Source organism: Conger conger, chromosome 19, assembly GCF_963514075.1.
Source record: "Conger conger chromosome 19, fConCon1.1, whole genome shotgun sequence".
Taxonomy (NCBI): domain Eukaryota; kingdom Metazoa; phylum Chordata; class Actinopteri; order Anguilliformes; family Congridae; genus Conger; species Conger conger.
In genome coordinates, this window is record NC_083778.1 from 7979347 (window position 1) to 7993808 (window position 14462).

At 49.6% G+C, this 14462-nt stretch overlaps 1 protein-coding gene across 1 annotated transcript; it reads right to left on the minus strand.

Annotated features, from left to right (window-relative positions):
* Positions 1–1412: 1412 nt before the first annotated feature.
* ttc41 (tetratricopeptide repeat domain 41) lies at positions 1413–14410 on the minus strand. Its single transcript, XM_061229845.1, has 18 exons — positions 14230–14410; positions 13558–14181; positions 13158–13320; positions 12844–13061; positions 12272–12435; positions 11251–11722; positions 10581–10820; positions 9754–9919; positions 9148–9311; positions 8971–9045; positions 8135–8265; positions 7505–7688; positions 4856–5006; positions 3961–4110; positions 3033–3169; positions 2650–2776; positions 2080–2490; positions 1413–1422 (listed from the first exon to the last, which is right to left on the minus strand). Exons 1-18 carry the CDS (start codon positions 14408–14410, stop codon positions 1413–1415), a joined length of 3768 nt encoding a protein of 1255 aa, XP_061085829.1.
* Positions 14411–14462: the final 52 nt, after the last annotated feature.

Sequence of the window (14462 nt, forward strand, 5' to 3'; positions counted from 1 at the left end):
CTTTCTCCCCCTTGTAAATAGAATTCGACTGGCTGAGCGCTTGAAACGTCACTTCCTCAAAAAAATGGCACAATGCACGTTTCTTTTCTCTTCACTAACAAAGCACACTGGATTCTGGTTCGCTAAAAGGCATTGCATAGCCAATGAGATGTCACAATGGGTAATCGGAGAAGGTGACTCGTTCGACTGTCTTTTGACTTCAGTTGCTGGACAAGAGCCACATTTCCATTCGAAGAGAGCCAACTGAAAATACTGGACGCTTCAAGAAAAGCACGAGTTATTATTCGTATGAATGAATATATAGTGTATTTTTGAAAACACTTATAGCCTGTGAAGACGATATTTTACTTGTCACTGATCGTTTCATCCTCTTTATTAACTCTAGATAAACGTCATTAATTCTGAATCTTTTTTTGTGTTTTGATCCGTTTGTGTGTAAATCAACAGCCAGGTGTTTCTTACGAACGCCCGTAAATAAGCAGTGTAATGTGGAAACACACTTTTCGAACTGGGATGGGATGATACAGTGTTAACGGCGTGATTCAAGAAATCGGTTCAAAGTCATAAAGGATCGATAGTTGTCAAAAAGTGAAAATCAGACATTCCGTCTTGTCTGTAAAGAGCTTTATTATCACGTCTGGGTTTCTCCACGTCAGGGTTCGCAATGATTTCCCCCTCAGTCTCAGTGCATGACCTACGATTTACGATTTATGGAAAATAACTCTTCTGCACTCTTATACTACAACAGCACTGGCTACACTGTAACAACACAAAAGCATACATAGCATGTCCTGGTACTAACAACAAGTTTTTTTTGCTCATCATTTCCATCATACCAAGTTTATCAGCTTAGTCATATAAAACCATGATCTTACAAAAGGAACAGCTACATTCAAAAGTATTAGAACAGCATGGTTGATATCTTTTGTTTTTTGCTATACACCGGAGATGTACAAGAGACGTACAGGAGACGACAGATCCAAAGAAGAGTAGAGGGCTTCAATGACATAGAACAGTGAGCCACTGTTGGACTCGTGCATATTATGGGATTTACATGAAATTACATTACTGGCATTTGGCAGACGCTCTTATACAGAGCGACCTACAGTTGATGAGACTAAGCAGGAGACAATCCTCCCCTGGAGCAATGCAGGGTTAAGGGCCTTGCTCAAGGGCCCAACGGCTGTGCGGAGCGTCTGCCAAATGCCGTAATGTAATGTAATGTAATGACCTTGGCAGCCATCATGATGAACTGGGGCAGAGCTGTGGCCTGATTCATCCTAAACGATTCGATGGAGGGTGCGTTTGACTCCACAACAGAACGTTCCGTTCTGTGTTTGTAGCACTGTGTTGATAACACGCCCGGGTTCAAACCGTATTTGTTTTGGATTCAGACACTTTTCTGTGCTCTCTTAATCTTGCCTGGTGCAACGGAGCCAGCAAGGAGGAGCAGATGGGCAGGGGTTTACACTTTTGGGATAATATATTTTGCTCCAGTACACCAGGCAAGGTTAGTCAAATGCAGAAAAGTTTTGTAATGAAAGCCGAATATGATTTGAAGCCAGGTCTGGTTGATAACCGCTCTCCTATTAATCACTATAATGTAAGAGAGTTCACAGCTCACCCCAGTCAGAAGAGGAGACGCTGGGTAAAGGGATGGGTGTCTATTCAGGTGTTTTGGGGCTTCATTACAATCACTTAGCATACGCTTTTATCCAGAGCAACTTATAATGCACCTTACAAGCACCTGTTTGTCTGTCTCCATCCGTCCGTCTGTCTGTGGCGTGCTGTGCCCCACTGTCTGTATCGGGGGGTGTTTTTCTCTCTGGGTGTGTGGTTGTGTTGGGGCGTTTCTGTTTCTCCGGGTGTGTGGTTGCGTTGGGGTGTGTTTTTCTGTGCGTGTGTGTAGTCGCGCTAGGGGTGTGTGTGTGTGTCTCTGGGTGTGCGGTTGTCTTGGGGGGGTGTAGCTGTCTCTCTGGGCGTGTGGTTGTCTTGGGGGGGTGTAGCTGTCTGTCTGGTTGTGTGGTTGTTTTTGGGCGGTGTAGCCGTCTCTCTGGGTGTGTGGTTGTCTTGGGGGGCTGTAGCTGTCTCTCTGGGTGTGTGGTTGTCTTGGGGGGGTGTAACTGTCTCTCTGGGTGTTTGATGGGGTACCGGCCTGGCAGGTGGAACCAGGCGGACTTGTGCAGGACTCTGCTGGGGGAATGCACTCGGGGTGCCGGGTCCAGATCGCTGATGCTGCTCCCAGGTCCAAACACGGAGGTCTGGCAGGCGGTCCCGGGTCTCTGGGACGCCCGGCTCTGGTTCCAGCTCCGGTTCTGGCTCCGGATGGGATAGGGAGTGTCAGTGAGCGCACGGGACTGGTCGTCCTTGTTGCCCGGCGACCTGGACCTGCTGCTCTTGCCGGTCTGCGTCCTCTCGGCGCTGAACGCGGACCTGGAGCCCAGCCTGGTGCTGGGCCTTCCCGACCCGCTGACCTCTGACCTCAGAACCCTGCGGGCACAAAAGAGGAGCCCTTCAGCCTGGTTTCCCCCCGGGGGTCGGGGGTCAGGGGTCAATTCTGCGTCAGTCAGCTCGGAAAAAGGAACCGACGTCCCGCTTGTGAGTGTAATCTAAAATGGCCGCCGTTCGGCGGGGCTGACAGGGCCTCACTCTGCGACCTCCCGGGTGAGCTGGTGGTCAGGGCTCAACAGGCGGACTCTCAGGTCCAACGCCCTCTCCAGGAGAGCGACCGCCTCTCCCCTTTCAGCACGGCTGCTGTCTCCCATGAGCAGTTTCCCTGTCGGAGAGGAAGGAAATGCACATTAGAGGAGGGGCAAAGGGGCACCCAGATATCCACCGGAGGAAAGAGGGAACTCCTACTCTCTCACTGCCCAGAATAATTCATCAACAAACGCAAAACAAACCTTTCAGAACAGGCCGATTTGGCAACGGGACTGTTGAAACAGCGTCGAGGCAAATTCCGTTCCTCCCACACAAATACAGGCCGACATCAGAACGTTTGCACTCTTGGAAAAAAAAAAAACCGCTCCCACCTAGTTTGACCAGGGTGACGGCCAGGCTGCATCCGATCGGCCGCGCCAGTGGCGATGTCGGCGGGCGGGGCCCCGCCTCTTGCCCTTTGACCTGGAGCACGTGCCGGTAGAGTTGCGCTGCTTCGCCCAGGCTGACCCTGAGGGAAGATCACAGCCTTGCTGCTCGCTGCTCCGACACTGTGCGCTGTGAGATGGTGTCTGACAATGGGCCGCCTGTGACCCTCGCCCTTAAACCATTAACCTTGAAATACTACAGAGGTGATGCTACACAAGTGTGCTTTTTGTCTGGGGGCAGTGCCGTGATTGGGTCACTACTGCAATTATATAACTTTATTTTGAATTACATAACACTAAAGGGCAGCAATTGACTAGTAGCACTTTTTGCCTGACAACTAAGACATATTTTGGCATATAATGCAGTTGTAGAATTTCACCACCAGAGGGCAGCAGTAGACAGGCGACCGCTTATTCGGTATTTGAGCAGAACACGCAGTTATAGAATTTCACCACTAGAGGCGATAATTCAGTTGAGGCGATGCAATAATGTTTAAGACGAGCTGAAACAGAAGTTAGAGCAGTACTAGCTTCCACGATGTGACATATAGACGAGTGAAACAGATCTTTTTTGGAGGGCGGGGAGTGGATTTGACCAGGGGGACGGAGGGCCGTAACCTATGGCTCTGGGGGGAAGAATGCGCTTCGTTGTGTGAAGGGATATTGATTGGACGGGGACAGAAAATTGACAGACATTTGATCAACACGATGGCACACGAAGATGCTGAGACGCGTTCGTATGGTTTTGAAGAATTTACTAAGTAGAGGGAAAAGTGAATTTTGATTTCAACTTGACTTCAACTCAAAGGACTACAACGGTTGTAGGAATGAAGACGGGAAGGAAGAGGATGAGGATGAGGAGGAAGATCCTTACTCGGTCTCCCTGCAGTGCCCCACCAGAACGTCGGCCAGGTGCTCCTCCACCTCTGCCACCAGCGGATGTTCGGGGCCGTACCAGCGCCCCCTGGTGGCAAGGGCGACCCGAAAGAAGCGTTCAGCAGCGGCCTCGCTCCCCTGATGCAGCCTTGAACATCAGAAGGGCGTGTCTTTATGACTGTGTCCTACTCCTTCACTCCCTGCCGCCTGCAGAACTGACCTTAACCCTAAGTGTTTGCCTCTCTCCCTGCTCATTCTTACTAACACTGATCTCAGATCAGTCCTTAACCCTAAGTGTGTGCCTCTCTCCCTGCTCATTCTTACTAACACTGATCTCAGATCAGTCATTCACCCGAAGAGTTTCCACCTCTCCTTGCTGATTCTTACTAACACTGATCCCAGATCAGTCCTTCAACCTAAGCCCTTCCCTCTCTCCCTGCTCATTCTTACTAACACTGATCTCAGATCAGTCCCATCAGTCCCTCCCCCGTCTCCTCGCTCATTCTTTGTAAATGTAATTTCCTGTAGTGCAGTCCAGTTGAGTGAAATATTTTTAGAATGTGCACAGTTGACCTCTGAATCCCAGCTAAGTTTCAGACGCCAATTCAAACTACTGTCTCGCATCGTATGTCTCCCCCTCTTGGTGAACTGTGGGTATTACAGTTCGAAGTCACACTGTTAAAAACTAATGCTTTTCGGCTTTTGAATAAATACAAATCATATTTCTAACATTTTAGTAAAGCCATAATGTAGTTCAAGAAACTTCAAATTGAATACTCGGTTAATTATTATGTAAAGGCGCAGAACAAAGCAAAAAAACATTGTAAAACTATGGCAAACAATGAGTATCTACAGTATGATTCGTGCTTGGGCTGTGGGGAGCTCTCACTGACTCGCTGAGTCCCTGTAGAAATCGCACTGTGGCCTCCGCGCAGGGGTGGGCACTGGCATGATTGACAGCTCCGATCTCCTCCAGAATCCCAGGGACCTCATCAGGACAGCCAATCATTATCAGCAGCTGGCACAGCTTGCAGAGCAACTGACCTATAGGAATACAGGACAAGCCCACACAGCATCGGTCATACCCAAAGAAATACATTTAAATTAATAAAATGAATTACTTGAACCATCCGTCCTAAAATGTTCCCCACTAGAGGGCAGCTGTTGAGCGGCAGTGCTTATTCAGTTAATTTCTACAAGTCATCCAGAATGCTGCAGCCTGTCTGGTATTCAATGTTCCCAGACATTCACATGTCACCCCCCTGCTCAGCAACCTCCACTGGCTGCCTGTTATGGCTCGCATCAAATTTAAAACTTTGGTGCTCGCATACCAGGCAGTTAAAGGATCAGCCCCTGTGTATATTCAATCCCTTATCAAGACCTATACACCAACAAGACCCCTCCATTCTGCCACTTCGTGCCGTCTCGCGCCTCCCCCTCGCCACACCTGCACTTCACGCTCACGACTGCTGTCTGTCCTGGTCCGACGGTGGTGGAATGACCTCCCGGTGAATGTCAGAACGGCAGAGTCTCTGACCTCCTTCAAGCGCAGACTGAAGACCCATCTCTTCAGGCTACACCTTTCCCCCCCCAACTCACAATCACTGTGATTAGCCTTAGACCGTAATGGCACTTATGTATAGATATCGTTACTTGTATAGGTATTGTTGTTTTTATTGGCTGTTGTTGTATTCTAGCTGCCAACAGTGGTATGCTAGTTTGAATGTTGATTGTACTCTTCAAGGGTTCTGAATTTCTGTATGTTTACACTAGGACTCGGAACTGTACTGTCCTCTCAGGTCTACTTTTGCACTTGTTCTTGTGATTGATTTGCACTTTGTTGTACGTCGCTCTGGATAAGAGCGTCTGCTAAATGCCACGTAATGTAATGTAAAAGTTTCTTGTGCATTCTTCGGAAGAAATTAGTCATATTTGACCAGAAAATGTAGTTATAGAAATTTGCCACTAGAGCAGCACCACTAGATATTCATTGCAACTTCTCTTGTGTTTTTTTGTTGTGTTTTTTGCTTATTAAGTTTATTATTTTTTTTACCAGTTCTGCTTTTGCCATAGAATTCAGTCGTATTTCAGCAGCAACAGACGGGAACCGCTTGTTTAGATAATCTTTACATAATTATCTATTTTTCTTGTGCTTTTTGTCTGGGGGCAGAGCCATGATTGGGTCACTACTGCAATTCACTTTATTTTAAATTATATAAAATTATATACCACTAGAGGGCGGAAATTGACTAGTAACAGTTTTTTTCCTGAGAACTGAGCTATATTTCAGCATGTAATGCAATCATAGAAGTTCACCACTAGGGGGCAGCATTAGATGGGGTAGCTTCTTCGGTATTTTTTTTAAATTTTTTAATTGTTTTTTTTTCAGATTTTTCCCTTTTTCTCCCAATTTGGTAGCCAATTGTACCTCGTCTGATTCAATTGGAGGTAGTCGTATTAGATGTACCGCCCGTACCCCGTCCCTCGGCGGCCCGAATGAGAGCGACACGCCTTCTTCAAGCCGTCTCCTGCCCGTTGCCGTGATTCCGAGGCGCCCGAGGTGCTTATTGTGCGGCGATCTAATAACCCTGCCAAGTCCCTCCCTCTGGAGCAGCGAGCCAATTATTGCTGCCCCACGCGAGCCCCAAACTTGGCTTTTGGCAGGACCGAGAATCCGGTGTGCAACTGCAGCAAACTGCAACCGCAAGTCTGCTGCGTCTTAGCCTGTTGCGCCACCGCGGCTCGCTTCTTCGGTATTTGAGCAGAAAATGCAGTTGTAGAATTTCACCACTACAGGGCAACAATTGTTCAAGTTCAGTTCAAGTGAACTTAGCAGTGCTCCGAGCTGCACCGGAGAGCAATGGACGGAAAAAACCCCGATATTCATTGCGAAAGTGTCATGATAAAGCTCGTGGAAAGACAAGAATGAACATCGATGTGGTTTTTGCGCAGCAGAGAAAGCTTAGGGAGTTTAAAAGGGCTGAAAACTGGTTAGCTACCTTTCTTCGCGACAGGTAAGCCCAGTAACTTGTAGCAGGCCTTTCTGTGACTGTTATCTCTGGTCTTCTTGCTCTTTAGAACAAGCTAATGTCTGAACATTTGTTATATTTTGTTAAATTATGACGAGAACTACCTACTATCTGTGTGTAAATAGATAGCCATTTGCTAACATTAACTTAGTTATTGTCGTGAAAACATTAACGTTACTTGAAGCCTAACTCGGTGCTCTTGAAAATACCAGTGCAACTGGTAGCCTAGCTAGCTAGCGTAGTAATGGATGTTGCATTTTCCAAATCATTCCCAGAAGGTTGTTGTGTTGTGCAGTTGTACCTAAAGGCTAGCTGCGTTTCAAGATCGTTTAAATGGCAAAATCATCTCATACCTTCGTCATCACATGGGGCCATGATTGAGCAAGTACTGTAGTTATAGACATTCACCACTGGGGAAATTGACAACCGACACTGAATCCACACAAAATGACCAGACACTTAAATCCCCTCTGGTCCCACGTAATCAACTCGACATAAGTTCGTTCACATTACCTCTGAGCTGCTGCGCATGCTCTGTCTCCTCCGCGTGCGCGGTGATGAGGAGCTGGGCGGACTCCAGCGCGCTCCTGCAGTGCGTCTCCGCTCTGTGGGGCTGGTGACTGTGCGTGCTCAGCTCCGCGAGGCCGTGCTGGACGTGCAGCAGGGCGACTGCAGCGCCCCCCTCTGGCCCCACGGCCTGCAGGGAAAGATAGTTTTACCCTGAGCACAGGCTCCGGTGAGCCTTAATTAGGGCAAACTGTTTATTGCTTGTCTATTCAAATATTTTTTTTTTTTTTTTTTTTTTTTTTTTTTTTTTACAGTTTTCCTCTTCTTTTTAATAATATAAAAAGTCATATCTTAATTTAAAAATATTTTTTTATTTTAGCAGGATTGAAAATCCACTGAGATCGAAATTCTGTCTTACAAGGATGGCCTGACTGTGTAAGGACTGAAAACAAAATGGAAGTAGTCAATCGGCAGAAAATGAAGGACAAACTTACAATAAATTGGTCAACAGACAGTTTCTCTGACTGATCTGCAAAAAAACGAATTCTGCAAAAATAATTGTCTGTGCTGTTGTAATTATAGTGGAGCAATGGTGGTTTGCTTCTGAACATAATGTCACATTTTTGCTTCTTTGACCTGTTGGAGAAGAGCCTCCATCTGCAGTAGTGTCTGCTCTGCTTCCGGAACCTTCCCCAGACCAAACAGGACCTCGGCGGAGAAGGCCATGATTCGACCTTTGACCTCTGGCTCCTGGAGAACACTGAATGCTGCAGAAGTGAATAAAACAGAATGCTTGCGCCACAGTCCTCCTGAACCAGATGAAGCACATGAAGCACAATGCGTATAACTAAGTGCTCTGGCATGTTCTCCACCAGTGGTCACCAACCCTGTTCCTGGAGATCTACCATCCTGTAGGTTTACATTCCAACCCTAAAAAAGGACACCTCATTGAACAGCTAGAGCAGGGCTGCCCAAGCCTGTTCCTGGAGATCTGCCATCCTGTAGGTTTTCACTGCAACCCTAACAAAGCACACCTCACTCAACAGCTAGAGCAGGGCTGCCCAACCCTGTTCCTGGAGATCTGCCGTCCAAAAGGTTTTCACTTCAACCCTAATTTGGCACACCTGAAGCTCAAAGAGATCTGTAGCTGTTGAATGAGGTGTGGCTTTGTTTGAGTTGGAGGTGAAAACCTACAGGACGGTAGATCTCCAGGAACAGGGTCAGCTACCACTGTTCTACACTGTAACACTTTGGCTGTGTTCGAAAACCGCGTACTTAGCACACCACTCCTACTACATTTCAGTGAAAATCGGCCTGAAATTTAGCAAGAGTAGTATGCCAGTATGCAGTTTCAAACGCAGCCTATATGTAAAAACAAAATGCATACTAAAATGTGAAATCAGTCATATGACCATGAACCTAAAAAACCTAGGTTAATGGGAAAATGATAAGTGTCGCAGAACTGAGTTTACCTCCACCATCTCTCTGCACCTCGGTAACAAAAGTCCTGTGGGAGGCCGCGTCTTTCCTGCTGGACCCAGCGACCCCTACGAGCAAAACGGACACAGACGTCAGTCTGAATTTTGTCCCCCACCGCGGTCCTTTACCGCAGGGGCGGTGTCACAGGTGAGCTGCAGTGTTCACGCTACCTGTGACCGTGCGGTCCTTCATAGGACCCGGTTGTCCCGGCGCCAGCAGTCCCTGGAGTGAGGTGAGGGCATCATAGCCCGCCCGGCCCAGCCGGGTCCAGTACCTGACCACATCCGTCTTCAGCTGAAAGTGGACTGGACTCCTGGACAGGAGCTCTACGGTGCTGGAGCAGGAAACGGTATACGTTATCTCTACATGTTTACAAATATCTTTGTTTGAACGTGCATCTATGAAGCTAGGAAGTGAGTTAATCACTGACTCTGAATCAGTGGGAGTAAAACACTGACTCTGGATCAGTAGGAGTGAGTTAAACACTGACTCTGAATCAGTGTGAGTGAGTTAAACACTGACTCTGAATCACTGTGAGTGAGTTGAACACTGACTCTGAATCACTGTGAGTGAGTTGAACACTGATTCTGAATCACTGTGAGTGAGTTGAACACTGACTCTGAATCACTGAGTGAGTTGAACACTGACTCTGAATCACTGTGAGCGAGTTGAACACTGACTCTGGATCAGAGTGAGTGAGTTAAACACTGACTCTGAATCACTGTGAGTGAGTTGAACACTGACTCTGAATCACTGTGAGTGAGTTGAACACTGACTCTGGATCAGTCAGGAGGGCGTGCAGTTCCTCCCAGGCTTTGCCCTGCTCCAGGCCCCAGGCCACCTCCTCCAGCACCTTGGCCTGGCTCCAGCTGGGACGGTCCCCTCTCTGAAGCCCTTCCACCAGGACCCTGCGGTACGCCCTCCTGCTCCGACCCCCGTTCTCTGGAAAACCCAGCGCCCCAAAACATCAGCCAGCCGCTGTGTGATCAAACGCTTCACCACGCTTACCTCCGAAAGCTCACCGCACTCTTCTGAGTGACTAATGACTAATGGTGATAAACCAGGTATTAGTCACGCCTAAGAAAAGGGACTCTCTATTCTGTTCACATGTACTCCAATTTTAACTTCCCCTATTTCACTTCTGACAGGCGCACTTAAATAATTCATTGCTTCTGCAGAAGGCAACAAATTGTACAGTCATGGAGCTATTAATAATCAGACATTTCACAGCGACGATTTCATCTTTATACCCCAAATCTCAAGACATATCCTCCCTCATACATTTCCCTTAGGTTTGAGAGCTCCTTTGACAGCTCCACAGAGGAAGTTCATCGAAATAAATATCAGTAGTGTCGTAAAATAGTCTCACACAATTACTTCAATGTTGGATGCCTTTACCCTCAAGATTTTAAGGTTTCTTGCACCACACGGCACACTATGTTAATAACCAGAAATACAAAAGATAACAGTATGTCCAGACACAACTTCGTTTACGTGTGAGAATTTAGACGTCTTCCCTTGAAAATATTTGGGCACGGCCCTCGTTCTCTGACTGCCCCCTTTTCACTGTGGAGTGGCACGTTCAGCCCTGTCCGCCACTCACTCAGGAGGAGGAGCTCCACAGCCTGGCCCAGCGATTGGTGGGTGAGGGTCAGCTGACCGCCGGGGCTCTCCCGGATCCAGGGCCCCGCGGCTGTACGGAAGAGGGCCCAGTGCTGAGGCAGGATCCGCTGGGCCCTCCGGTACCCCAGAACCCTCAAACAGTGCAGGAGATCCTCCTTCCCTAGGCCTGAACGGGACACGTGCAGCAGACACAGGGTGTCCCACACCCAGCCTCTGAATTCTGGAGCGGGGCGAGGTTACGGACATATTCAAATGACGTTACCTCAGATTGAATCAGGGTTATCCTCCCAGTACATTTGCACAGACAAGGAATTTGCCTCAGTGAGGTTGGTGCATTCGGCCCCGGAAGACAACAACATAGAGCTAGCATAACACTTAACACAACTAGCACTAACAGAACATACAGCAGGAACAACGTAGAACTAACAACACAGAGCTGTGCATATACATTTACATGGCCCAGGTTATTGCACGTTGTAATAAATGGAAATAAGTGAGCGCTGATGTTTGCGTTAGCGTATGCGACGGCACGTAAGCCCACAAAGACTAGCATTCATTTAATTCCTGAATAATTCACAAATAATAATTGTATCTCTGACGCTGTTTGCTGGGGGGGTCGACGTTTGCTGTGTCGCGGGCGTGTCACGTACGCGGGGTTGCGGGTTCAGGCGGGTAGGGGAGCTTTGTCCTTCTTTTCCCGGTCCTCGTCTCCGCCACCCAGCTGTAGTCTCTCAGCCACCGGCGTATGACCAGTGCCCAGAGCTCCGGCAACGTTTCCGTCTCCAGGTACCGCTCGAGCAGCTCTTCCTCCTCCTCTTCCTCTCTCAGGACGCCGCAGGTCCGGAGCTCCGAGCCCAGAATGGCCAGGGGGGCCGGCAGGAGGGCCGGCCTTTTACCCACAATGCTCTGCAGCAGAGATTCGGGTACGCTCACGCTGGGCAGGCCCCGGTGGCTGAGCAGGATAGTCCGCCTGACGACGGGCTCTGATTGGCCGGGGCAGCTCAGTGCCCGCACGTCTGGTCTACAGACGAGAGACGTGTAGGACAGGTCTGTGGAGGTGGTGGTGACTATGAGCCTGCATTGGGAGGGCAGCGTTTCAGGAAGCCACTGCAGCTCTTTGACCTTTCAAAAAAAAAAAAAGATCAGAAGCTATCGCGAGGCTTGGCACATCATTCACTTTCTGGCCATTCACCTGCCTCCCCAGACCCTGTGTTCTCAGATGAGTACATTGAATTTTTGGCTTCCCTGAGCGCTATGCAGTGTTTCTCTTCCCATAAGGGAAATTCTATTAAAATAAAATAAATATTTAAAATATTTTCAGTGCAACTTGTTTTTGTCTCTCAAGACACTCTACTTCAACTTTTTTTCTCCTCCTTAATGGGTTATGTGTTTGTCTACCTTGCAAATATAATATTCCATCTCTTGCTTGAAGTGACTAGAGCTCTAAAATAATGTATATCTTTGCATGTATTACAGTTAATAAAACAAAAAATTACTGTCTTGTCAGGAGAGTAAGTGTAAACTAAGGAAAGTGAGGTAGGGCAGATGGGGTTAGCTGTGTAGGTGGTGTTACCTGCTGTGTGAGGTAGAGCAGGTGGGGTTACCTGTGTAGGTGGGGTTACCTGCTGTGTGAGGTAGAGCAGGTGGTGTTACCTGCGCAGGTGGGGTTACCTGCTGTGCTGAGAGTCCCAGGGTGTCGGTCAGCTGATCCAGTCCGTCCAGAAGCAGAACACAGGGCCCGAGAGCCGCAGCTGCAGAGAAGGCCTGCACCACCAGGGGGAGGGGCCCGAGCTCCACCCTCTCCTCCACCCGCTCGCTCCACTGAGCCTGCGCACCTACAGATATAACACCCACACCGCTGTCAATCAACAACATACAACATCCACACCGCTGTCTATCAACAACATACACAAACAACACCCACACCGCTGTCTATCAACAACATACAACACCCACACTGCTGTCTATCAACAACATACACATATAACAACCACACTGCTGTCTATCAACAACATACACATACAACACCCACACCGCTGTCTATCAACAACAGACACAACATCCACACTGCTGTCTATCAACAACATACACATATAACAACCACACTGCTGTCTATCAACATACACAAATAATACCCACACTGCTGTCTCTCAACATACACATACAACACCCACACTGATGTCTGTCCATAGTTATCAGTAAAGTGTGTAGCATATGCGCTCATATTTCAGGTGTTGTGATACCGTAGTGGGCCTGCCGGAGTAGAAAGGTGGTACTCCTCAGCAGAGACCTGACATCAGCGCCGGAGGAACAGAATCCCGAGAACTGCGGAACGATCGGTATCCCAGGGTTCTTTTTCCGGAATTGCTGGAGCCACCAAGCAGCCAGGGCGGACTTCCCACAACCCCTTGCACCACAGAGGAGGAGGATGGACGCGTGGCTCTCCCGGTCCTGTTGCTCGCTGAGAGGAGGGGAAACGGGGGGGGGGGGGAGTCAAGATGGTAAGCCGCTCTCCCGTAGCGGCTTTGAGCCATTTGGCGTTTACTCAGCGCCTCACCTGTTTAACCGAGTCTCCGGCATGTCGGGGTCGCAGACGGCAGAAAGTGCGAAAGAGTCGAGGGTCTCCAGCGCCCGCTCGGCTTGAGCCCACGGGACAAACGTGCGGCACAGGTGCTCAGCCGCACTTTCATGGCACCAGTGCTCCAACAAGCCCTGCGGGTCTGAAAGAAATCAACAATCGATGCTTCTCATTCACCCATTCATACACGTTTGACTGCCATGCGAGGCACCAACCAGCTCGTCGGGAGCATTTAGGGGTTAGGTGTCCTGCTCAGGGACACTTCGACACACCCAGGACGGGATCGAACCGGCAACCCTCCGACTGCCAGACGACCGCTCTTACTGCCTTGTCGCACCTCATTAAATGTGCATTTATTATACAAAAAGGGCTGACTCACCCAAGCTCCTGGCCTGTACGTGGAGCGGGTAAAGCTGGTCGATGATCCGGACCCAGTCTGCCCGGACCAGCTGTCCCAGCTCGGAGAGGCTTCGGAAGAACCTGACGGGCAGACAGCCGTCCGCGATCCGCAGCTTCAGCTCCCTGGCCCTCCTCCTCTCGTACTCCGACTGGCTGCTCCACACGCTCAGCAGCAACTCCCTCTGCCCTTCCTCCTCCTCCTCCTCCTCCTCCTCCTCATCCTTCCCAAAGGAGTAGTCCCGGAAGTAAAAGAATGAGGTCCCGGGCCCGTGCGTGAGGAGGGCCTGGGTGACCTCCAGCTCGGTGAAGCTGCAGGTCTGGTTCCGGCCCTGGAGGACCCAGGGGTAGCCGTTCCTCCCGGCTGTGTAGAGGTTCCTCTCCAGGGGGGAGGGCGGGTCGCGCCCCGTCTCCTGGGTGGCAGGAAGGGGCGGGGCCCCCTCGGGCCGGCACTGCCCGTAACGGTGTCCCAGCATGCATAGGAAGAAGGGGGCGTTGCCGACGAGATCCAGGGAGATCTTCAACCGCTGGGAGGAGATGGGGTGTCGGCGGTGAGGGGGACCATCCCTCTCTCCCTCTCCCTCTACTCCATCCTTCTCTCCCTCTCCTCCTTCCCTCTCTCCCTCTCCATCCCTCTCTCCTCTCCGGCTCCAGCGCAGTTCTACGGGCTTGAAGCAGGTGCCCCTGGCCCGGCACAGCGAGTCCAGGTGAGGAAACACCTCAGCCCGCAGGTACTCCCTCTCCTGGTGGAGGTCCTCGGGGACGGAGCTCAGGAAGGGCTGAAGAGGAGCTGTAGCTGGCAGGGTAGAACCACTGCCCTCCTCCTGCAGAGACATCCCTCCCTCTCTCTCTCTGGAGTGCTACATTTCTGTATGGGAGCAAGTATCT

What these genes read in the sequence shown, in the direction of transcription:
- ttc41 (XM_061229845.1), bottom strand. Translation starts at nt 14,410, where the DNA reads ATGTCTCTGCAGGAGGAGGGCAGTGGTTCTACCCTGCCAGCTACAGCT. An exon ending in CCGGAGACTCGGTTAAACAG is followed by an intron (nt 13,062 to 13,157) that starts GTGAGGCGCTGA and finishes CCCTCCTCTCAG; the next exon opens with CGAGCAACAGGACCGGGAGA. An exon ending in TGGGACTCTCAGCACAGCAG is followed by an intron (nt 11,723 to 12,271) that starts GTAACCCCACCT and finishes TTTTTTTGAAAG; the next exon opens with GTCAAAGAGCTGCAGTGGCT.